Raw genomic sequence first — 24,697 nt, forward strand, 5'->3', positions numbered from 1 at the left:
GGTGGCTTGTGTTTGAAGCTAAAGGCTGCTGGTATACACTTGATTATAGACCGTGACTGCTGCTTTATTAAGTTTAAAATGCTCTCGTTTGTCTTATTCTATTGTTGCATTGACCGAAACACTGTTCATCGCTATATTTCATTTTGTTAGTCTGAATTTAAATGAAAAGGAGACATTTCTTTGTTTTATATAGAAATGCAACCCTTTAAACCAGACCTGGCCCTCTGAGAAGTTTTGTCTTTAGACATCATGTCTGAATTATGAAATAGCACAAAGTCTGCTGCCTGTTTAGATAAAAACAAATGTTCATTTTTAGCTTTGCATTTGTATTTTTTTTAATTGTTTGAGTCAAAGTTGAAAAATTACCCATTTATCTTATACTAAAGTTGAAGTGTGCCGCTGGATTTATCTACTATGTAAAACAATGCTTTTAAGGTGGAATAGTGTTAGCATTAGCATAACTGAAAAACTAGCTTCATACTGAGCTTTGTTGATGAAAGCCCTCTGTGAAGTGAGCGTGTGCCTTTACCTCCTGTTGGGTTCAAAAAAGATTTTTTTTTATGTGGATTCCTTGTTGCTAAGTGCATTTAGCTTTACCACAGTAAAGGCATTTTTGATTAACTTTGAAAACCTGCAGAGTAGCTAGGTCAAAGCAGGAAGTGTTGGATAAAAATTTAAGTCGACAGAACATGTGCTGTGCTTGGGGTGCAGCTCATCTAGTAACCGATAAAGGGAAAAGTCTTGTTGAAATCAACCAAAACCAGGAGTGCAAAAAGAGAGCAGTCTGAATCCTGAGATTATTTGTGCATATGCCATCATTATTTTAAACTTTAAAAACATTTAATATGAGCATCTACTTCCACTTTGACTATAGCAAGACGGTGCCATTTAATTATCAGTTGTCACTTTCAGCACCGTCTTCGTACACAGTGTAACAGACTTTTGATTGACCTTTGCTCAGGCTGAAGGAAAGCCATCTCACTAGACTCCATGTGAAAATCACAATGATCAAGGTAAAAAAATCCCCTCCCTAAAGAATGCAACTAAATAAGTGAGTGACTGAGATTTCAGCTTTAATTCATTTGTACACAACCACACAGTGCTGAAGCAAGAAAAATCACCTATATAGGTGTAACATGGATATGCTTGACCTTTGATATTATAAAAGGTCAACATTTAACTACCAATTAAACATACAACATTTAGGTCCATACCTCTGTGTGCGCATGTGTATGTGTATGTATAGTGCGAGCAGCAGGAAACATCCTGGGCAGGTTGCCAGTCTGACGCAGGGCTAACACAGCGAGACAGACAACCACTCACACTCAGCTTGACACCTATGGGCAATTTAGAATCACCAGTTAACCTAACCCCACTAACTGCGTGTCTTTGGGCTTTAGAAGGAAGCTGGTGTACCTGGAGGGAACCCACGCATACACAAGAACATGCAAACTTTACACATAAAGACGCTAAAACCCTACATCCTACCCTAACCCCAGCAATCCCTGGCCAACATGGCTGCACAGGCATGTAAGCCATGGGTCATTAAAAAATAACACCACACATTAGCAGAATATAGACCAAAAGAAAAAAACTAGAGTTTGAAGTTATCGTGATGCATAAAAACCTGTGGGAGAAACTGCAGCAAGGGTGTGATTTTTAAGCATCTTCTCTTAATAGTGCTGATTTGGAATATTTCATGTATTTTTAATGGATGTACAGTTTCTGTGTAGTTCCTAAACTTCCTCTTGAGAAGCAAGAAGAATCCCTCCACGGCACAATTAGCCCAGAAAGCCATTTTCCAGCAGTGTATAAAACCTTTGTTAACAATATAAAATAGAATGGTGTGGTGAAGAAGAATAGCAGAGCAAGAATAGAATATGCAGTGATTTAATTAGAATAGAGCAGCTCGGAATGATGAATTAAGCAAAGCAATTTCCTCAAGTTAGTTTCATCTTATCTTTCCGGAATGAATAACGTCGAACAGACGAGTACGAAAATGAAGAGAAGAATTAGAATAGAGCATCATATATTGGAGTAGGCCTATTTTACTCCTGAGGAGAATTCAGCCTCTCTCATAACAAAACGCACAGAACAGGGCATAGCTTTGCACTGAAGTGAGCCAGATTGAATTGCATTGAAATGAATGAAACTATTCTCTGTTCCAAAGTGGTTAATTGTGCGTGCCTGGAGCAGCACTGGCAGCTTCCTGACACACAGCTTAAAAAAAAAAAAAATTGAGCTGCAATAGTTTTGAGCAGCGTTCACAAGCCCCCTAAACTACCAGCCTCCTTTGGCAACAGGTAGGGGGTCGCCATGGCAACAGCGAGCTGTCATTCGAGTGTGTATTAATGAGAGCCGGGTGGAGGTGCCGAGGCTATGCAGAGAAAAGAGGCCTGCACTGTGCTGCCGTCTGCGTTTGTGTGTATATTCATGAGTCGTGAGGGCATTTATGGATCTTTGCATCTGTGTGTGTGCGTGTGTGTTTATGCATTAACATGTCTGTGGCATCGTCTGTGTGTGTGTATGCGTTGTGTGTATGTTTTGTGTGTCAGCTGTGAGCAGGTGTCAAAAATCCAAACAGTTTTCGAGTGGGTTGCAAATCAACCAATTAAGAGGAAATACCAAAAGCCACTGAACCACCTGCAGTGTTAGTGAGCTGAACCCTGACAACACACGCACGCACGCACGCACGCACGCACGCACGCGTACACACTCTCACTGTAACATGTCAGGGTCAGTCTTCGACGGCGGTCTCTGAGGACTTGCAGGTCAGTGCATGTCTGCTTCTGTTTGGTGCACTGGGTGTATTTCTTTTTAATATCTGGCATCTGTGTTTATGTGAATTGCACTTGTATGTAGTTTTGATACAAAACTGTATATTTGTCTGCGTTTATTTGTCCATTAAATGTCAGCAAATTAATAAATTGTAATAAATTGATTTAAAAAAAAAAGATCAGATTGGTGGATAAAAAAAGTAAAGAACTCCAACTCACAATTTTACAATTCAAATAAAGGCTCCTTTTATTTCTACCTAAAAATTCAATAACTGAGAACTGGGATGAACAACTCACAGGACCGCAGTGAGCTTCTTTCTGCGCATGTGTAATATGCCTGGAGCCCTTCCCTTGACATTCCTGATACCCAGAGCTGGAGCTTCCATAGTGTTAATGCAGGAAATGTAGTTTCTCTTCTCAACTCATTTCTAACACTCATACATATCATTAAACTCAGGCATAATGTTGTTTTTGGGGGTTTTTTTTCTATTAGTTGAAGTCGTAAACAATTTTAATTCTATTTACTTATTTAATTTGTTTACAATTGTTGTTGTATCTGCATATTTATGCCACGATTAGAAGGAGTAATCTGCTTACTCCGTATTCTTATTAGGATTGTTTCATACTTTTAGGTGAGTGGTGGACTGTGGGCTAGTTTAAAACAATTACCATTTGATAGCAAGACTTCTTTCCAGACAACTATAACATAAAGTCAAATGATTTTGGAAGAAAATGCTTTTGATTTTTCTATCAGCAGCTCCAGGGGTGCTCGCTACAGACTATCTACTGACAAAGCTGCAGCCGCCATGGCCTCAGAAACAGTACAGACCTCATTAAACTGGCTGTAGCCTTTAAAAAAACTGAGATTTTTTTTCAAAATGTAATATTAAAAGAAAAAAAATCCTTGGTAGCATAAAGCAGCTCAGTGTATCACAGCATGTGATGCAGCGATCACAGAAGCTTGTTTTGCTGCTGCGTGTCCTCAGCCATTAGACTGCTGGGGGACCAGGTTATCTTTCATGGTGGGATGGAGGCTTCACACGGCTCACTGGGGATGTTGTTGTTACAGACATTCTGACGGTGGATCTGCTCACACACCTACAGACCTGTGCAGGAATGTCAGTGCTTTTGCATATCTGCACTGTGAGCTTTGCTACACACGAGTAACATGCTACATTGCAAGCTTGCAGATACTAGCACAATGTTATGATCCGTCCACATGATAAACGTACACGAAGATTTCATTAAAACACAGAAGTACCTTATACTTATATTATGGATTCAAGGCACTCCTTAGCCAGAGTGATCAAGGCCGTGTGCACACCTACACAATAAAAGCAAATTACACTCGAAGTGTGCACAAAAACAAAAATGTGTAAGCACGCACACAAACGCACATTCCTCTGCTGCTTTGCTGTTAACAAGCCTCCATGCATTGTGTGTAGTGGAGGGTTGAGTCCCTCAGGTGCACAGTGCAGCTTTAGCAGGATAAATCATGCAAACCTGAGCCGCACAGTCATAAATCACCTCAGACTGTGTGAGACTGTGTTCGTATGTGCACTGAAACCTGCATGTTCAAGTTTTGTGGCATGTCTGTGTCTCTGTGTATATGATTTTCTTTTATTTTGTTGTTTTTTGTTTTTTTCATTTGTGCAGCTGTCTGGTGTACATATCATTTTCTGTGTGATGGTTCAGGAGATTTGTGGGTGCATACTATAGAGTCTGTGTGTGTGTGTCTGTGCGTTAATAAGACAGATGAAAGTGATGGGTGAAAGCAGTACGATCAGTGCAAACAGATTCTGTGCAAGCGACCAGTAGGTGCTGCTGTGGAGCTTAGATTGAAGGTGTTTCCTTCTGTTTTTGTACAATATGTTGGTGTGGTGTAAATGAGTGTATCGATAAATGCTGTAGGTGTGTGTTTGCAGATGTGTGAACAGTGTTAATCTGCTGTCACCTTGTTATAATGAGCCTCTAATCTTTTTTTCTTCTCACTCTTCCAATGTTATTATTTTAATTTGAACTTTGTTATTCTGTCTCATACATCATAACACTCATGTCTTTTTTTGTGCCACTCTTTCATCTCCATGCACACTGTAGGTAATTACAGTCTTCTTTTCATTCAATCAGTTTTCCTTTCTTTCTCATCTTAACATTTGTGCTCATTAGCTTTGATGTCCACTCGTCAGACATGACATACACCTACCACAGCATACTGTCATTTATACATTTTTCCTTTTTACTTATAGTAGTGCTAATTTAGAAAAAAAAATCTCCACAGCACAGATAAAACTATGCTTTTCTAGAACTAAATGGCTTCATTAACACTTGTAAAGAGTACTAGGAATAGTATACGGATACAGTTATGTGAAAAAGAAAGTGCACCCTCTTTCAGCTGTGACATTTTATGTATTAGGACATAATGGAAATAATAATCTGGTCCTCTGCAGGTCTTAAAGATGATGTAAATACAACCTCAGGTGAATTATTACACCATGTTGTTAGTTATTTAACAATAATTAAGCCAAAATGCAGAATGTGGAAAAAAGCTGAGTTTACCCTTCCTGCTTCCATAGGAATTAAGGTGGTAAGTAGCAGCCAGGTGCCGCTAATCAGATCTGTTTAATTAATTCATCATCAGCAAGTGTGAGCGCACCTAGAAAAGCAGGACTCTTGACAGTTTGCTGGACTGGAGCCTTCAAGTGTTAACACAGTGACATCAGCGATGATCATAAAGAAGCAATTGTTGCTGTCCATCAATCTGGGAAGGGTTGTAAGAACATTTCAGAACTATTTGAAGTGCGTCATTCTAAAGTGTGAGAGATTATTCGCAAGAGCAAAACATTTGAGACTGCTTCCCAGGAGTGGATGCCCCACCAAATTCACCAAGTCACCAAGGTCAGACCGTGCATTGTTCAGAGAACCTGCAAAAAATCCTGAAAAAACCCAAGAACTATATCTCAGACTCTACAGGCCTCAGTTAGCATAGAAAACGTCAGCACAAACGGCCACACATTAAACTGTCAGGCTAAATGGTGGAGGGGCAATGATTTTGGCTTGCTTTGCAGCCAGAGGACTTGGGAGGCTTGCAGTCATTGAGTTGACCGTGACCACTTCTGTATGCCAAAGACTCAATCTGTCTGACAGAGTGTGTCATGCAACAGGACAAGGATCCCAAGCACATCAGCAGATCTACAGCAGGAATGGCTGGTGGGAAAAAGAATAAAGTGAATGGTCCAGTCAAAATCCAGACCTCAACCTGATTGAAATGTTGAGGCAGGACCATAACAGAGCTGTGCAGACAAATCTCAATAAACTAAAGCAAGGTTGTGGAAAGAGCCAAAATTCATCTAATAATATGAAAAGAGCACAGAAAATGCTTACTTTAAGCTATTACTGCTAAAGGGACTTCTACAAGTTGTAAATCATTGAGTGTACTTTGTTTTTCGCACACTGCACCTTCATTCTGGCTTAATTTTTGCTAGATAAGATGAAGATGAAATCTTTTATTTGCCTTTTTCACACAGTCACCAGGTCTGGGTGCATATCTGGGGGGAATCTTACAGTCAAATAATACAAATATAAAACAAAACGCACACAGAGGAAAAGGTTTGATTTTTAAGAGCTAAAGATAAGAACAAAGAGGCATGTGTCAAGTAACTGACATATTGCCAGTTATGCAATTGTAACTAATGACAGAGTAATATGGCATGTTTACTATCTAAGGACATATCTACCTAATTGTCATACCACCTCCTCTTTCTTTCACATACTTGTGAACAAAAGATTAAATTCATTTATATCTAGTAATCTGGTATTGTGACAAGACTGGCTATGTCTAACAGGAGGCTCTTCTTACACTGTGAGAAGTTGAAATACGATCCAGGAAGTATATGGAATATCTCCATGAGCTTGCAGTGTTAACATACTGGCAGTTATTTATCATCCATCTCAATGATCATGAGGTTAAAAGCAGAATAATGCTATCAGTCCCATTGCCAGCTCACATGTGCTTACAGAAATTTCTTTTAATTCTGTATTGTTCCCATAGAGCCAAAGCTGGCCTTTCTGCAGCTCATGTTTCAACTTTAAACAGACTTGAACTGTGAGAATGAAGTCTCAGATGTTTATGTACTTAGCCAAACATGATCAAAGTGACCTTGAAATGACGGTCTGCTGGTTGTGACCAGCTATTGCTAGCTTGTTTAAGCAGTGTGGTTGTTAATTTTGTGTAGTAGTTGTTTCATGTTCCGTGGGAGGAGTTGTTTTTATTAATTATATTCATACACAGAGAGATGGCTTCATTTTATTCTTTTTCCTGTATTTCTAAAGGCCTCTGAGGAGGAGTGATGTTGCTGTTGTAATAATAAGAAGGTTACAGTAACAGTTTCTTTCACACATGACTGAAGGACAAGGACATCACGCTTACAGCCTCAAAGCCACCTGGAATAACCGCCCGTGTTTGACTTGCATGTCTCCGTCCTTCATTTACAAACGTCTCCACGTGTGAAATCCAATCTCACATATTCATCATTGTTTATTTGACATGTGCTTCCGCTGCTGTTGATTGAACAAATTCTTTGCTTAAACACCCCCCTCCTCTTTTTTTCTTCCTCTGCTTCAATCAGGAAGACGTTTAGTTGAGTAGAATTAGCGTCAGCTTTTTTTAGAGCGACACATCGTAACTCCAAAAAACTTTCCATTTCACTTCATCTTTCCGTTCTCACAGATCCCGCTCCTCATCTCTCTCTATTGATCCTCCTCTTCTCTTTGCTCTTTATATCCCGTCCTCACATCAGTCCCTTTGTTTTGACTCCTCTCATTTCTCTTTTCTTTCTGTCTGTTCTTTGGTCCTCCACTCCTCATCACCTTTGATCTTTTGGTTTTAATATGACAGAGAGCTGTGGGAGCCCAGATCTTTTCCAGCCGGGAGGGACGCAGGGAGAGAGCCAGAACAGAGAGACGGAGGAGAGATGAAAGACAGCTCTCCCCCTCTTGTGGGTACACAGTTTTCCCAAAGGGAGCTCCATCTTAGGCTGCAAGCTGCTGTCAGGACATTGCAGGCACACACGCGAGCATGTAATTCCATGTTGCTCACCTGCTACCAAGAAGTAATTACACCTAAAAGAGACCTGCGCTGGTTGGACAGATGGTAGCTCTTTCTCAAAACTTAATCCACCTGTTGCCTGTTGATGTTCAGGAAGGGTTAGAAACACATACAGCAGAGACTGAAATCCAAGATAAGGATCTCAGTTTTGTACATCTGCAGCGCTCTACGGGCTCCGTGAGCAACAGAGTTTATCGGCGGTCTATAAAACGATCAAAGACAGATGAGAAGGATGACAACAGCAGGTGCCAGCTGTTATCAGAGGAGAATCAGAGATCTGACAAAAGAGGGACGGAGCTGATTATTGACGTCTGTTGTGCTCTGGAAATGAAACCTGCCCACCGAAGAGTCGAGCAGATTGTCCTGAAATGAAGGACGACGAGTACACATCCAAAACAGCTGATCTCAAAACCTGCAAGCAGGTTCAAAGTGCATTTTTCTAACCATCTGAATAAAACTGTAATAGTGAATATAGATGAAACTTTTTTTCATCCCTGGGCTTTAGTCTCCAGAGTGATTTGCCAGTTCACTACAAATTAATTCATTTTGCCCTCATTTGCAAAACACGAGAATTTCAATTTGTTAATTAGCTTAGTTTTGATTTCTGTCCAGAAAGGGTCCAGAACATGCAGAAAACTTTATAATAAATGCAAATCATCAGTTGACAAGACCAAAAAATGTCAAATGTGTGACATGCTGTAAGCCCTAGGTGGATTTTTCTAAAATGTAAAAATAAATTATCAAATTTTGAAATTGGGGCTTAATTTAAATTACAGTTCCCTGAATTTTAATAGTAAGAATAAACACTCTTATATATGCACTATATTCAGTCATAGCTCAGCTAAAGTTTTTGACTCATCAACGGTGCTGTGAGAGTTACAGAAGTTCTGCTGAAGGTACCGAACGCATTGCTGCAGGAAGGAAAAAGCCAGAGGGAGACGATAGAGAGAAGTTTTGTTTTTCCCCTTGACTTGTTTATATAGACACGCTCTTCTCAGCTGCAGCCATTACAGTTTGAGTCAGTCAGAATAATGGCTTTCAATCTGACATCTCTACCGCTGTGTGTGTGTGTGTGTTTCTTGTCACTATTATCTATAGCTCCCTTCCTCTCAGAGGGGTAGTTTGGTCAGCTTTACCTGTTATTTTGCTCTATTGCAGCGGCTCTATCGGGAGTGTCATCTTGGTAAATGGTGCATCACATAACAAGCTGTGTGACTGGCCACGGCCCATGCTGCTCACCTCTGTTGTAAGGGCATATGGCGAATACACCACGAAGATTAGACCTGCGGTAGCTCTAAGACCTCTGATGAAAGCACACAAATGAATAAAAACTTCTTCAAGTTTGACGTAAATTTCTATAAAGAAAACGCTGTTTGGGTTTTTGTTACTGTGGCAGCTAAAAGGTTGACGTTGTAACATCAGGAAGTACTTGGGTTCATTATCTGATTATTTTGTTATAAATGATATCTACTCTTCATGCTCTAAATCATTCCCCATACCCTCGCCACTCCAGCTGTGTTCTGTCTCCAGGTGAATAATTTTAGAAAACTACCAACATAAAAGACGCTTCGTTGCGCTAACACCATTAGAATGTCCAGGAAGTAAATATTGCTTCAAACGTGTTCGCCACTTCCTTCCTCTGTCAGGATATTTGTCTGAAATTGAACTTACTTGCAGAGATTTGAACATGCTGCATTAGTGCAGAGCTTGCTCAGAAAGCTTCAGTGTAATCAGCTGGTATGTACTGTTTATGCAAAGAATCATGGTATGTTTGAAGTTGACAGTTCTTTCGTGACTTTTAAAAGATCAATCAGCAGCTTAATCAGCCCGGGAGGTCAGTTTAAAAGAATTACGCAGCCCTCCTCAGCAGACTCAGTCTGTGTTTTTTCTGTCCAACTGAACATGCTTGCGCTGCTCATTATTTTGAGCATTCATGTTGATTAGCTTCCTGAGTTAAAACCTTTAGAAGCTGACACGCGCAACAGCAAAAACTTCAGCAATGGCACCGTGCCTCGTTACTTTTATGCAGCACGTTTTTGCAACATACGCATATGCACCCCATCCCCTTTATTTGCTCTCTACATGGAATGAATTGCACTTCAAAGTTTATATATGCAAGTAAGTGCAACGTGTGTAGGCTTGATCTGTTCCAGTTGCCACATATTTCGACTCTCCATATGGGATGCATATGGTTTAAAGTCGAACACATTCGCTCTTCCTCCTGTTTCTCGCACCTCCACTCTGTGTGGCTCATATCAGTGGATGTCGCGTCACCATTCAGGATGTGTTCAGGAGTGACAATGGCAGGTATAACCCCCACAACAAACATTAGATAGTTAACCCCCTGGTGGTATTTCCAGCTCACTCGTGCGACTCTCCTTTAGTATTTCTAAATACTCCGTTTGAATGATTGACACATCCGGAGAACCTCAAACTTTCAGCTTCTTTTTTGTTTTGAGAGCCAAAAGTGTGAAATTGTAAAATGTCAGAAGATCTCAGAATCCCCTCAGATTTATAGCTGGGAGTTTTCAAAGTGTCATTTGTCATCCTTTGAACGAGGTTTGTCGTGGCTCTCTGTCCCTCGTGTAATGCGTTTTTGTCTGTCTCGCTATCTGCCTCTCTGTCATCCTTTGAGTCACTCCCTCAATCTACTGTTCCTTTTATTCTGTAGTTTTTCATTTCTCTGTCCCATCACTCGCTTCATCTCCCCTTCACTCTCTGGAGGAATACTGATACACCTCTCTGTAACCTTTGTATTCACTTATTTTTCTTGTAGACTACATCTGATAACTTTGGGAAAGGAATAAAGTTGGCTTAAAAGGGAAACCCTCCCCTTTGCCCTCCTCCGCGTCTTCAGTCAGACTCACAATACGAGCGTTTTTAACACAACCCACAAATTTAAATGGTAAATGGTAAATGGCCTGTATTTATATAGCGCCTTACTAGTCCCTAAGGACCCCAAAGCGCTTTACATATCCAGTCATCCACCCATTCACACACACATTCACACACTGGTGATGGCAAGCTACATTGTAGCCACAGCCACCCTGGGGTGCACTGACAGAGGCGAGGCTGCCGGACACTGGCGCCACCGGGCCCTCTGACCACCACCAGTAGGCAACGGGTGAAGTGTCTTGCCCAAGGACACAACAACCGAGAGACTGTCCAAGCCGGGGCTCGAACCAGCAACCTTCCGTTTACAAGACGAACTCCCAACTCTTGAGCCACGATCGCCCCAAATTTACTTCAAACGAGACTGACTGAGCTCTTAGGGGACATCTCTTCTAAAATGTGAGTTTTGAAATTGCTTTGATTCCTGATGAGGCCTCCATTGTCTATTATGTTTGAGTAAATTGCATTGCATATTTTGGTGCGCTGATACCCCTCCACCAACCCCAGCCACTTTGATTGAATTGGATCGGAGAAATTGCAGTTGAATTAAGTGGATTGCTACAGCGGCTCTGCGGTAATTTAGGAAGTGCTGGAAGTCTCATTTTGTGCGCGCCGATATTACTGCTGCCTCCTGTAGTTCCATGAGGTACATGAGTGTCGCAGAAACAGTGCTGTATGTGTGGAGACGGGGCCGAGGAAAGGACGTGCCGTTACTGTCAGCATTTTTTTTGGCCTTCAAAGACACCTAAACTTTTCTGGAATGTGATTTTGTACATTTACCTAGAAAATCACAGTCACCATAGTCTCCACTGTTCTGCAAAGGCCTTTCACCAGAACCATGGGGACCTAGAGCTGTTAGGGACTGGCAGTAATGGAATAACCTAAAGAGTTAACACAATACTTTTGTTCAAAAGAGTTAAAGTTAAAAGTCTGCAAAGTTATAAAAATGTTATGACTATCTCGAGGTTACAAGAGCGCAGCAGAGGGAGGACATCGAAAAAAATACATTATAAAAAAAGAAGGGAAGATTTCCTTCCAGGAGAAAGAAGAAAAATATCCTACCATCAGGAAAGCTGAACACATTAAAATGGAAAATATAAACATTTACACACTCTTCTGGAGGATCAAGTAAGATCAAGGAGGGGATGAGTTTTTTAATGTTTTATTTACCGGTCTAAATAAAGGGCTTACAATCCAGCCCTGTGAGACGTGTATAAATCAGAAGAAAACACACAGGATAATTTTACCTGAAACCATCAAATATAGAGAAGAAATGAGAAGAGTGACTATTCTGCAGATTGGCCTTGAGAAATCATTTAGCCCGTCAAACACACTCCTCCTCATCGGGCTCATCGGGAGACATCAGATATGGAGAGTTGATGAGGATGACCTCTACATTCAAAGAAAGAATTATATTTGCATTGAAAGAAGGAAAAGTAGCTTCTTTGATAAGGGTCACAATCAGAGACTGTGCAAACGACCTTCACAAGAGAGTGTTTTGGAAGTGCGCTGTATCAGCAGGCCTTTAGAAAGAGGCATTAAGAGGGAGGGAGATGATTTCAAAGAAGGTGACTGTGGATTGGGAGTGATGGCACTGTAACCGGCACAGAATTTTCCTGCATAAGGAATTTTCTTGAGGAATAACGGTCTCTGCATCTCCTAGTTTTGAGCTGGAATCTGTAGTACGGCTGCCACCAGTCCAACCACGCCTGAAACCCAACAGTTTGAAGATGGGACCATCGTAAAGCTGTGGCAGTGCAAGGATGGGTTGAAGATAATGTGCCCACATCTGGTGAATGGACGTGTTGTTGCTATTGAATAGAAGTTAACGCTTTCACAGGAGCCGGTGAGAGAACTACGCAGATCAATCAAACTGATGGGGATGTTTGGCAACAAAGGAAAGCTGGCTGGGACTGAGTCACTGCGAAATAATCCTGAGCCGGGGGAAACGATCCATGCCAGCCTGGCGCTGCAGACACAGAACCCAGAGATAACAGACGTGACCAAAGAAATGCAGCCGATTTCATCTTATTAACGCTGAACCCTGAACTTTAATGTGGGGCCTGGTTTACTATATGTGGTCTAGTTCATCCTAATGGTGTTGGATAACACTGTAAACCTGACTAAGGCTACAAAACCAAGAAGGTCCACGTAGACTCACAAGAGCAGAAATAAAATAAACATGTTACAGTTTGATACAAAAACATCGCTGGCTATAGAAAGTTTGCATTATATATGTCATGGTTGCTGTAACTGACAGGTGGATGCTAACGCATGCGGCTACCTTTCTGCTCGGCTAATTAGAATCACTGTACTGGGCAAACAGCCATGCTTGTGGTGTTGGTGTTATAGGATACATTTAATGCAATTATCTGACAAAAGCCTGAGCAAGTCCACCAAAAATAGAACATACAGGATTTCATTTGTATGCTGCTCAGCAGAAATGAGCTGGTATCTGTTTTCTGTATGTTAGACCAATACAGTGTATCGATGCACTTTGCCCTCCACCCAGGCTGTAAAAAAACAAAACAAAAAAAGATGCACACACTAAACCGAGGCTTCAAAGCAGGACTTCAAAAACCACTGGGTGACCTCCCAATGGCAACATTAATCTATGGGCAGATAGCATGACGCCATAAACCGGTTTAATGGTCCCAAAGCAACTGAAATGGGCTGAGACCAAAGGAACTCAAATGATTGAAGTTAAGGTCGTCTTTGTTCATATTATGTTTAAACGATCAGGCAAAACAAGCTTTTAAAAGTTGAGGAGGACCAGTTAAGTTAACACTCATTGTAATTCAATACAGAAACACAATAAAATATTGTTATTCCATTTTTAACAAGCACCACTCACTAGAACAAGGGAACATTTCCTCCCCTTACACTGGAGGAACTGTTCAGCCATGTCACAATACGGGAAACTCTTACAGCAAATTGTTTAGGACTCATTTAAGAGCAAGAAAAATATTCAAATCCTTCTCTGTGCCAGGATTTAAGAGAAGTGACACCACAAAGATGCATACACTAAAGATAAAGTAAAGTCCTTGAAAGTGAAATACATTCAAAATTGCACGTTATCTTTTGAAATCTTCTATATATTTTTCAATATGCCCTTCATGCAAAACCACACAATTCACGTGAACACGTAGCGTTCTCCTCTCCTTGTGTAGCACCGCGACAGGCTGCCGGGATGATATAAACTCCGATAACGTCCCCTTGGCTCAATAAATCCTCGAGTTATTGACGATGCCGTCCGCCCGTCTGGATCCCATTATCAAAGTGTCTTCAAAGGAGACTAATTGAATTAGTGCAGGGATCTGTAATTGAAAGCTTGCTTTTAATGATGCATTGTGGTCTTGCACGGAGACAAGCATCAGCATTCATTATACGTCTCTGTGTCGGGATGGATTGGACTGTGTGCAGCACAATATCAAACTTATCAGGGACACGAGTTTATTTGATCCTGCATCAAATGTTTAAAGCTAGTAAAGCTGAACTTGAGATGAGCTAGTGTTCTTTTACTATTTGCTATTTTTATCCTCTCAGCTGGATGTTTGCCTCCTCTCTGCCAGAATGTGAATAAGACATCGAAGGTCATGTGCAGCCATGTTTGATCATTACATCCCTTGACGTGATGAAATGTGTGAGTTCATTCAGGTGGCCTCTAATGAACCTTTTGAGTGCTTTCAGTAAATGTTCTGGTGAAAATCTGAAGCTGTCTGTATTTGTTGTCTAACTCACCCAGAAATTGAGTAGATGTTTTTTTGTTGTTGTTGTTTTTATTTCCTCCTGAAAGGGTCACACAGCCACGGCCCCAGAAACTATTAGTGGTTTTGTGGTGTTGTTGTTATTGTCTGTCTTTAAGGAAAGATTCTCATTCTATTGAAGCACTTTCGCCTTGTGTATGAGTTGCTCTGCTTGAGTTATTTTAGGCAAAGTGCTAATGCTAACAAACCAGTTCTCTGTTTTAAAGTCTATCACATCATTATCTCCAACGTTACAGGATTTTTCCATGAGGGGAAAAAGAGCTTAAAAGCTTACAGCAGCTGTGTTGAGCTCACAGAAGACCGAATGCTGCAAAGATGGTCTGGAGCTTTATTTGAAGTCCACCTTTAACTTTCATCTGTCTGTCAGCCACAGATGGTGTGTGGTGGCTTTCAGGTTAGAGGTTAAAGGTTAAGGATAATTTATAGTCTTTAGTTCAGTGTTTCATCCGGTTGGGAACATATGGAGTTCTGCTGGAGAGGACACAGATACCAGTTAACACAGATAAATGTTTGTGTGCTTGTGTTTTAATGTAGCATTGGTTATCTTGAAAAGGAATGTTCATCGAAGTAATAGGACTGTGCAATATAACTGCATGTATCTATGACATTTTGAAATAAAACAGAGGCAATCACATATTAATGAGCACCATTCATTTGTAAGTGTTTTTAAAAGTAAAGATTTAGACCTCGTATCATAATGAAACTGAAAATAAAAAGGTGCTATATTTTGATGATATTTTGTGATATATTTATATTTTTATCGTTGGCTTTTGAGATTTTAAGGAGTGCCCTTTTGAATTTTACTGTTTAAAACTGCATATTTGCTGCACAGTAGCCAGTATGTAACACTAATCATATAAGACCACCTAAGTTGACAGGTCATGGATGTTGACCAGCGGTTGCAACTGAACACAGGCAGCCTGATATAGTCTTATTCTGTTTTTAAAATCTAAAAAATAAATTGCCAAGAACAGAATGCCTGATTAGCCTGCCTGTGTGCATATAAAGCTTTATTTATACTTTGCTAAAGGCCATCATAAAGGCAATTTCATTATTCCTGAACCGGCTGTTTATTTTTACTGATTTTAAAAATGCAGCATTTTGCAAAGATTGATTTTTATGTGAGGCGCCACTTTGTATGATTCTTTTATTTCTTTTTTTAAAACTTTGACTTGACTTAATTGGCACTGCTAACAGTCAGCTTGACAAAGCAAATCAACGCTTCTCACCGCTGCACCAGTTCAAAGCACTTCCTGTGAAGTCTTTCTCAGAGGTTGTCACTATGATGGGCAGCTTTAACATCAAACCTAATGATCAAAAACTTTCCGTACTCCGGAGACACGATCATTCATATTTAAATGGATCGGGATTTTAAAATTTTAATGCGAGTTTCAAAGAAATGAAAGGATCCAGGTACGATGCCACAAATGACTGTAACTACGGTTGTTACTGATTTTAAACATTTACGCTTCACCGTCACATTTAACATTTCTGCCACGTCAAAATGTTTACATTTGGTCTCTGCAGATTTGTGTTAGCGTCTTCAGAAAGTTGTACTCGTTTCTGCAAATAACACTCACTCCTCTATCTGTCTGCGTGTGTGTTTATGTGTGCATTCGCATCAGTTCGTAAGTGACAGTATGGTCAAAGTGGCAGGACAGGGGAGTGGGCAACACTTCATTAAAGTGCAGCAATACTCCACTCAGTCTCCCTCCCATGCATACACACCAGGTGCAGACCACTTCATTTAGTCTGAGAGATAGAAAGGACAGACCCCAATGGATTCTCCTATTAATCTTTAATGAGCCCCCGGGCCTGAAAACTGCCTGCCTGCCTCTACTTTTCCACATCCAGGAAACAAACAATGACTCGGCTGGAAAACACATCGGCCGCCGGCCCTCGTACCTGCCTGTCTGCCTGCTAGCCATTAACCCCCCAACTCGACCCTGAATTATTAATGCTTCTATCCTTTGCTTTGCTCGCTCGGCCCCCTCCCAGCAACGGGAATGGGCGACGTCTTGATTGTGTGGTTTGCAAAGTGTGGCGATGCCTCTCAGAGTGTCTCCAGCTGGACTTCTGAAAAGGATGCCGAAGTAAAAAAAAAATTTGTTCCATTAAACCGGTCGAATCAAGTTGTCGCCAAAATTGTCTGAGAAAAACGATTTTTTGTTTTTTTTCTTTACAGCGAGTACTTCCTTTTTTTTTAATTGCACGTCTCTTCCCATCATCTCTTTTGAAGCTTTCAGTCATTTCACAGAAAGTTCATCAGCAGATGGCGTTATCCATGTTTCACTAGTAAACTTTCTATTGTGTTGATGTTATTTGACGACAACTGGCAAATCCATCTATGCACATTAGCCCATGGGAGTTGCCATGAATGAATAATATGATGTTGTTAATACATTCTTCCCGGCACACTTTGTCTTTTATAAATGTCTCTCATTTTGTTCCTCTAATGAAATAAAACAGCGTGTGCTGTGATGAATGTGGATCTCATTTGGTCTTCCCCAGATAGCGACTCCTCTCCCCCCTCTGATGTCCCCCTGCCTCACTTCCTCATCTCCTGATGAGTGTTGAATAGTATTAGGACTAGGCGCTCTGAGGTGCTATTGTTTCTCTGCCTGCTGGGTTTTTTGCTCTGGTTTTTGTGTGTTTTCTTTCTAATGCGCACATGAACAAGGCTGCATGGTTTTGGCAAATATTCAGTGGAGGATTAGATCATAGGTTTGCACCATTTTATAGAAGAGTTTTTCTGCAATGTCAAAATGACACATTAGAATGTTCTCTTTTAAAATATTATTATTATTACATAACTTCTTTATGATCATGTAAAAAACTTGGAATTCGGTGCTTCTCTCCACCGATCAGAGAGAGCTCTTTTAAGAGCCACGCTGGCTTCTTTATAGTGTTCCCCATAGTGCTTATATTATCAACTCTGTATCCAGGAGACTGAGGCAGAACACTTTAATGTTCTTCTTCATTGAGCCATTTTTGAACTAAATTTCTTATTTGATGATGCAGAGAATATTGAATATTATTAGATACAGCCACACTAAAAGTTGCAGAATATAGCACTGAAACTTTATTGCATTTATGATGCAGTTGTCTAAGTTGTAAGTGCTGCACTACTGTAAGGGGGATGGATGGATTACAAATTGTCAGCATGTCTAACATGTTTGCTGTTGTTTATCGATGCATATGTGATGGAAGATCAGTGATTCCAATTCCAATCAATTGTATTAATGTTGGTGGTGGTTGTGTAAACTGCATTGTGTTGCACAGCTTGTTCACACACAAATTGGGCAAAACAGCGATGAGACATAAGACTGTCCTGCGCTATTCTGCACTGTATGTAGCATATATCATGTCTTGTACAAAAACCCAGAGAGAGTCAGTGGAATGAATAAAAAGTTGACTTGGATGCTAAATAAATGTTGCATGGAGAGGTTAGCTGGCTAATGGCTTCGATGTAAAAAGCGCGTTATTTATACTTTGTGTTATTACACTAATGATGATGTTTTCAATACCTTGTTTTGGGGGGATTCAGGGATTTTCAGAAATAATGTTAGAAGTAAGCCCTTTTTTATTTCTTGCGAAACGTTTGTTCTGCAGTTAGCTCAACAACAATTACAATTACAATTTTTGCAAAGCAGTACTTTTTTTGGTAGGGGATTTTCTGAACAGTTGCTAGAGGGCTAGAAAAAGCCTCTTTCGACGCTGAAACAAGGAGCTGATGTGTGATGATCCCTGCTATAAGTGGCAGGGAAGTCGAGTGCCAAAGCTGATATGAAGAAAAACTAAATCCTGAAACAGAAAGCTGAATGTCTATGGATCAAAACGTTTAAGCTTTATGCATCTCTTCAAATTTAGAATAGAAAACGGTCACAGGTAGCCAAATCTGTGACCAAAACCAAATCTTGCTAAAAGCAATGTGGTCAGCAGTGGTTTTGCTCATGTGGTGTAAAAGATGCTGTTTTTCATCAGTGTTTCCCACTGCATGATGAAATAATTGTATGTGATGGTTTGGCCAAAGGTTTTTCATGAGGTTAAAGTAAATCTTGGTGCTGATGGACTAACCTGGAAGAATTCAGGGTGCAAAGTTCAGTGCAAAGCAATGCTTATGCTCCTAGTGTGGTTTTGTCTCAGTGTATTAGTCAAATCGCCAGCGATTGGCCCTGACATTGAAGTTGGGTCAGTTTGGCACAGAGGTTGTCTGGTTTAAAGCTCCACACAGCCACACTTTATTAGCAGGAAGACTGGGAGTGCACTGGGAAATTTAGAGGTGGGCATGGTGAAATGAGCTAAATTTCAATTAGAGGTGCTCAGTGGTTTTAATGGGTGGAGTCCCAGAATTGTACGATTTCACCAAGTATGAGACGCATTAGATTTCAGCATTAGTCATTAGTGTTTGAACGCTTATTCCTAACCTGGTCCCTGGATGGCATAGACCAAAACAAAACAAGGTGTAAAATAAAAGAAATGTACGTCCTCAGAGTCCCAGGTGTGTATCCCTGTAAATATAAAAAGACATTTAATTAATATCTAAATTCCTGTAACTTTTCTAACTATCTAGAGTCCTTGACAATTCAGGTTTTTGTCTGTTTGTAAATAATGCGTATACTGCATTTGTCACGTTTGTTGACTTTTCTGTTTTCACTGTTACAGTCAGCACTTCGGGCTGGCAGAAGACGACTTAAATTAAAAGACAGCAGCCGAAAGTTCTTCACACTCATGCTTACACTCGTGTGCTGCCCTGTAGCTCCATGTCCTCAAGGCAACCAAAGTGTCATGGCAACCGTACGGCAGCCACGGTAACAGCAGGCTCATTTTCATACTGATGAGGCCAGTTGCCGGGGAGGCCTGCGCCTCTGCTGCCGCGGCCGCTCGCTCCTCTCTCCTCTCCAATGTCGCCCTGAAATTTTAATGACCTTCTTTCTCTGCTTCTCATTTTTCTCCTCTCGGTGCACCTTGTGTGTGTTTGTGCACGCGTGTGTGTCATGAATGTCAAGTTCCCTGTCCAAACTGACACGCACAAAGTGTCCACAGTTAATACAAGAAGAGAACAAAGACGATGTAATTTTGATGGCGTACGGCTGTAAAGGGCATGTATTTTTATGGCTGTGGAAAACCTCCTCTGGTCTGCTCCTCTTGGCCACATCAGGTTTGCATTTAAGACTTTTTGGGTGGTGGACGGCACTGTTTTTGTGTCAGCATGCAAACAGAAAGGCAGGAAACAAGATGGGTGAGGAATATTGGCTCGTAAATGGCCTAATCCAGCAGCGTTGATCGTGGTCTTGTCTGTTTGTTGTACCAACTAGGAAATGACACTAGGTCCTGAAGATATAACGGAGGTTCGGTTCTCTAACTTGACACATTTTCAACACGTTGACACGCCGGTTATGCATTCCTGATCTCTGAAGTCTGTCTTGAAAACCTGCTGCTAGATCATAGCCGCACATCTCTGAGGTCTGTGAGAAACCATACGCTTCTTGGACTGCATTCAACTGACGTGAACGTTGGCCAACTCATGGCCGAGCACGAGTGCCCAGTGTGACATATGGACCAACTGGAGTGGCAGAAAATGCTGTGTAGCCTGTTGACAACATCATTTTTCTGTAAAGCATAGATAATGTGAGTGACTGTCAACCACTTCATTGGCTGGCAAGAGAAACTGGAAAATTGTGTATGCGGTTTCATCCTGCAGACATTTAGTCATGGGTGTGTGTTGCCAACAGTCGTATGGACATCATTCAGTCCTTGAACTAAAACAGGATTCATCTACCTCACACTTGTAATCTGGTGGCTGAGCTGAATGTTTCAGATTAATCTGTTTATGTAAAAGAGATTCAGGCTCAAGTCTTCTTGTGCTTTTTGAGTGTCACTCACACCAAATTCTTCTTTTTTCTCTCCTTTTGTTTCGTTCCAGGAGGAAGCGGCAAGAGAAGAAGAAAACGGACGGATTGAGCCTGTTGGCCGAGCTGACTCCATTGACCACACTGCTGTGAGGTCACTAGAGTAAGTCACTCGCTGATCAGCGTCTTTGCCTTCGCTAGAATGATGGTTGTAGAGGACGCGCAGCTTTGTCAATCTCATCCTCTCCAAGTAACTCTGACCAGAAGATCATTCAACCTTTGCTGGTCAATAATTGCACTATACATTGAATTATGTGTGTTTAAACTAAATGTATTGGCTGAAACTTGCAATATTTGTGGTGTCGCCACACCTCTGTAAGCCAGCGCCTGATGTCTTGCTAATACTGCGATACTGTTTCCTCATCTCAGCAACCTGGTACGTGCAGTGTTAAGTATGATGGACACAACCTAACACGAAGAAGTAACAACTTTGGTTGTTCGAGACTAGAATATCTCTTCAGAGTTGACCGTTGTAAATCTGTTCTCCGCTTGCTTTCTTCACATAATAGGCACTTAAAAGCTAAAGCAGCAGGTTCTATATTGTAGCCGAGGTTTGTTTGTCGAAAATCTCATTTTCAGCCCTGCTTTCTGATTTACATAATTCTCTTTTGTGGGAGCAAAATGATCCTCGTCTCGCCATCAGAGCTCTCCCACGCACTAACCCATTCAGCTTCTGTTATTAACAACTGTGTTTTGTTTTGTTATTTTGCTCCATTGCATGCTTCCAGTTTAATATGCAGGTATGGTATTATTATTCCTGTGATTTCCCAGAGACTCTGGTTTCTCCTGCCTCTTAGTTGTCAGTAAGGGGCCCATTTTCCCTGGGCTAATCATAGTCGTTGTATCAAAGCTGTGGATGGATTAGATCTTGCATCTTTATAATATTTGCCAGTGTATGGTCAGCCTCAGAAATGCAAATAGCTGGAACTGTTTTGGGTTTTCTTTGCTTTTAAATGGATATCAGCACACATTCTAATTTACATATAAATGCTTTAAGAATGCAACTTTCTGTCAGTTTTTTCATTATTAGGTCTCCCCCGTCGCTGTTTTCAGTTTCTACATGCAAAAGCCAAAAACATCAGTAAACTTGAGCTTTTTGTAGAACTTTTTGGAACGTTTTGGTTTGTTGCTTACTCAAGGACATCAGATGTGCTTTAAAAAAAAAAAACTACCTCTGCAGAAATGCACAAACATATCTTGTTTGTCAAGTCGCTGATGCACACACCTCTCAAATCTGAGTAACATGTACCATTTGTTCTCAAGGAACCTGATATGTTGATCCAGCATCTTGTCAGGAAGTTGCTTCCTTTCTTCTTTTTTTCTTGCCAAGTTTGACTGTGCATTTCAGTGCTGCCAGAAGAGATTTTCCAGCAGAGCAGAGGAAGCTGAATTCCTCTTTAGGGAACTTATTAGTGCTACAGTGTTAAATTTCAAATTTTGACATATTTCTTTCTTGGATAAGTGGATGTTAAATGTGTCTGTGTGGTGCGGTTACATTGATTTGACTTGATTGTTTTCTGTACCATTTGGTTTAGGAACTTTCTAATTAACACTCAGTTTCTACCCCACTGTGTACAACTTCAAACAGCACCCATTCGCTTACATGCAGCTTAATTCCGGCTTTGAAAGGGCAATTTTCCACTCCACAGATATTAATGTGTCGTAGGATTAAGGTCCCATGCACCAAAAAGCAAACACACTGCATTTGTCTCATTACACCCTCTGAAGAGCATCTTAAGTCCGAATTGGGGGTGTGAGGGTTTTTTTGAAAACCTTTTTTTTTTGTTTTCCCGTACATGTGTTTGATTTCTTTGGATTGCTCTGTTTTATTGTGCTTTTTGTCTCCTCTGACTTCTATTTTTATTTGTTTGTTTGCACCACTGAGCTCTTGTCATAATGTTTCTGTCTTCATTGCCTCATTTCCTGTTTTTATTTTTGCCCACATGGTGTCACCCCTCTCCTCTGATCTCCACCCCGCACCTCCTCCCCAACCCCCCTACCCACCCCCGTCTCTCTCTGTCATTCATCCGTCTCCGATCCCAGAGACATTGTCAAACTGGTGGAGGTGTCAAACGACGGTGGGCCCCTGGGGATCCACGTGGTGCCTTTCAGTGGCAGGGACCGCAGGTAAAAATAACCAGAGCAGAACCGCTGTGCTCTTCAGACAGGCTAGAAGAAAATAAATCTTAGGGCCATTCAGACATGGTGTCCACGGGTTTAACTACGTTAACAGGTTTTTGCATAAAGGTCTTAGATATTTAAAATATGTGTGCGCAAAGGGCCAATTCAGCCCAATTCAGCCTTTTTTTTGTTCTGTGACCTGCAGTGCTTTTTATCCATCTAGATTCTTTTGATACCAGTTGCCAGTTCTGGGGTATCATCTGTCTGATTGCTCTTGAATATATTGCAGTCCAGCTGCAGTAGCCTTATGATGCTCAAACAGCCAGAAAATACATTTAATGTATCAAGTTCCATGTTGGAACTTTCTTTCTAACCAACTTCTACCAACTTGCATGCATCTATTCATGACAGTGTTACAAGACGTAAATATTGACAGCAATAGCTGTAAGATTAGCTACAGTAGCTGCGCCTCATTAGGCGGATGTATTCAGCAAGAAATGAGTTCCTGTAGGTAACTGCTCATAGCAAAGTTTGTGGGGATTTTTTTTGTCTTTAAGTAAGCAGATCATGAATTCTGGATAAAGACATTCCTGCTGATTTTGCTTTTTTTTCCCTGTGCCATCACACTGGTCTTGAGTTTTCATTAAATCCAAAGCAATCAGGCTAAAGTCCAATATTTGTTTACTTTTTTTAATACAGCATGTCATAAAATTGTAAAATTTCTTCATGAATATGCCTAAAAGCTTTAGTTATAAATGTGGTTTAGTTTGTGGCAACTTATTTATAAAGTATTGTACTTTTGATTAAAAACGCCACTATGTTTAAATTAAATTGTGCTATGGCCACAGTCCAGTTTTTCCAGTGTTTCCAGTTTGGCCTCACTAAGAGGGGACAGATGTTGCTGGTCCACTTTGCACCCGAGCCGAGTGTTTTCCCTTCATAGATGAGAAAGTTTGCTGGACAACGACTTGGGGCAAAATATCGAGTCGTTTATTTGCAGTTTATGCATCAGAAACTGTTCAATAAACCGTTTTTTGATCATAGTTTTGAGACATGTCTGCAGATGGTGACGTAAAGAATGTGTTTTTTCTTGATTGCGTCATTGCTCGGCTGTTTTTGGATTCTCAGTCTTCATGCTTGGCTGGCTTTTGCTGTGCTGCATCACATTTCGAAAGCCAATATCTCAAAAACTGGCCAAAGTACAACATAACTATCTAGACTGATGGATAGCACTGCAGAGCACACAAAAGCGCTATAAAGATCAGACTCTTATGTATTTGGGGTTCCACAGGAAAGTGTTAGCAACACACGATGCAGAACACAATTATAACATGTAGCATTATGTTAAATTCTTTCTGCTAATCGGCTGCGTTTAATTAGGATTTTTTGCAAACATTTGGTCTCTGCCTTTCTTTTCTTTTTAAATATATCTTTTCACTTATAGTTTTAGTTTTTGCCACTGGCACACGTCTGACAGGTTTTATATTTAAGAAAAGAAAATAGGAAAAAAGAAAATTGCCCACTTTAGCTGATGACTTGTCAGCCTTATTGTAGTCTCATAAAAGAAATTCTCTTTGGTAGAATTTGGTTTCTGGTAACAAATGTCACGAAATGTGTTAATTTGGCCTTTTTGATTTTTTGCAAAACCCCTGGAGAGAAGCGGGCTGCATTACCTCAGAAACACTCCCTCACAGTAATGCCCATGCATGCCACACATTCCTCTTTGGTGGCAAAGTGTAATAACTTCATCACTCATACAGGCTGAATGACAAGCACGCACACACACATGCGCGACCACAGTGGTTTTCATGCCGGCATCATGAAGCAATTTGCCAGTTTACAGTGATTAATCATGGCTGTTTGGGGTTTGCAGGTGACCGTTTTATTTCTCTGTGGCTGCTGTCACATCAGCTTTACATTATTTAAAGAATACACTGAGCAGTGCACTCAACACACACATCTATACGCTCTCATTCAGAAGCGCACATGGAACGAAACTCTGAAGGAATTAGTGGAATTTCACATCTGGTTTGTGAAGATCCACATCATGAATGCCTTTGAGGTTATAACAAAACTATAGAGCCAAACCCCTGCAGCTAGCTGTCTGCATAGTTTTAAAGCTGA

The 24,697-nt window shown here is 40.8% G+C and overlaps 1 protein-coding gene across 4 annotated transcripts in view; it reads left to right on the forward strand.

Moving 5' to 3' along the window:
* pard3ab (par-3 family cell polarity regulator alpha, b) overlaps positions 1–24,697 on the forward strand; it is a 250,718-nt gene that overhangs the window by 96,953 nt on the left and 129,068 nt on the right. For all 4 annotated transcript variants that reach the window (XM_085378508.1, XM_085378509.1, XM_085378512.1 and 1 more), the window contains exons 6-7: positions 20,467–20,555; positions 22,496–22,579. In XM_085378508.1, coding sequence (XP_085234634.1) covers positions 20,467–20,555; positions 22,496–22,579 — 173 coding nt within the window. The remainder of the gene's footprint in view (positions 1–20,466; positions 20,556–22,495; positions 22,580–24,697) is intronic.

The sequence above is a fragment of the Diplotaxodon limnothrissa genome, linkage group LG18 (assembly GCF_057381915.1).
Source record: "Diplotaxodon limnothrissa isolate DT_005_m linkage group LG18, D_limnothrissa_male_GT1.1, whole genome shotgun sequence".
NCBI lineage: Eukaryota > Metazoa > Chordata > Actinopteri > Cichliformes > Cichlidae > Diplotaxodon > Diplotaxodon limnothrissa.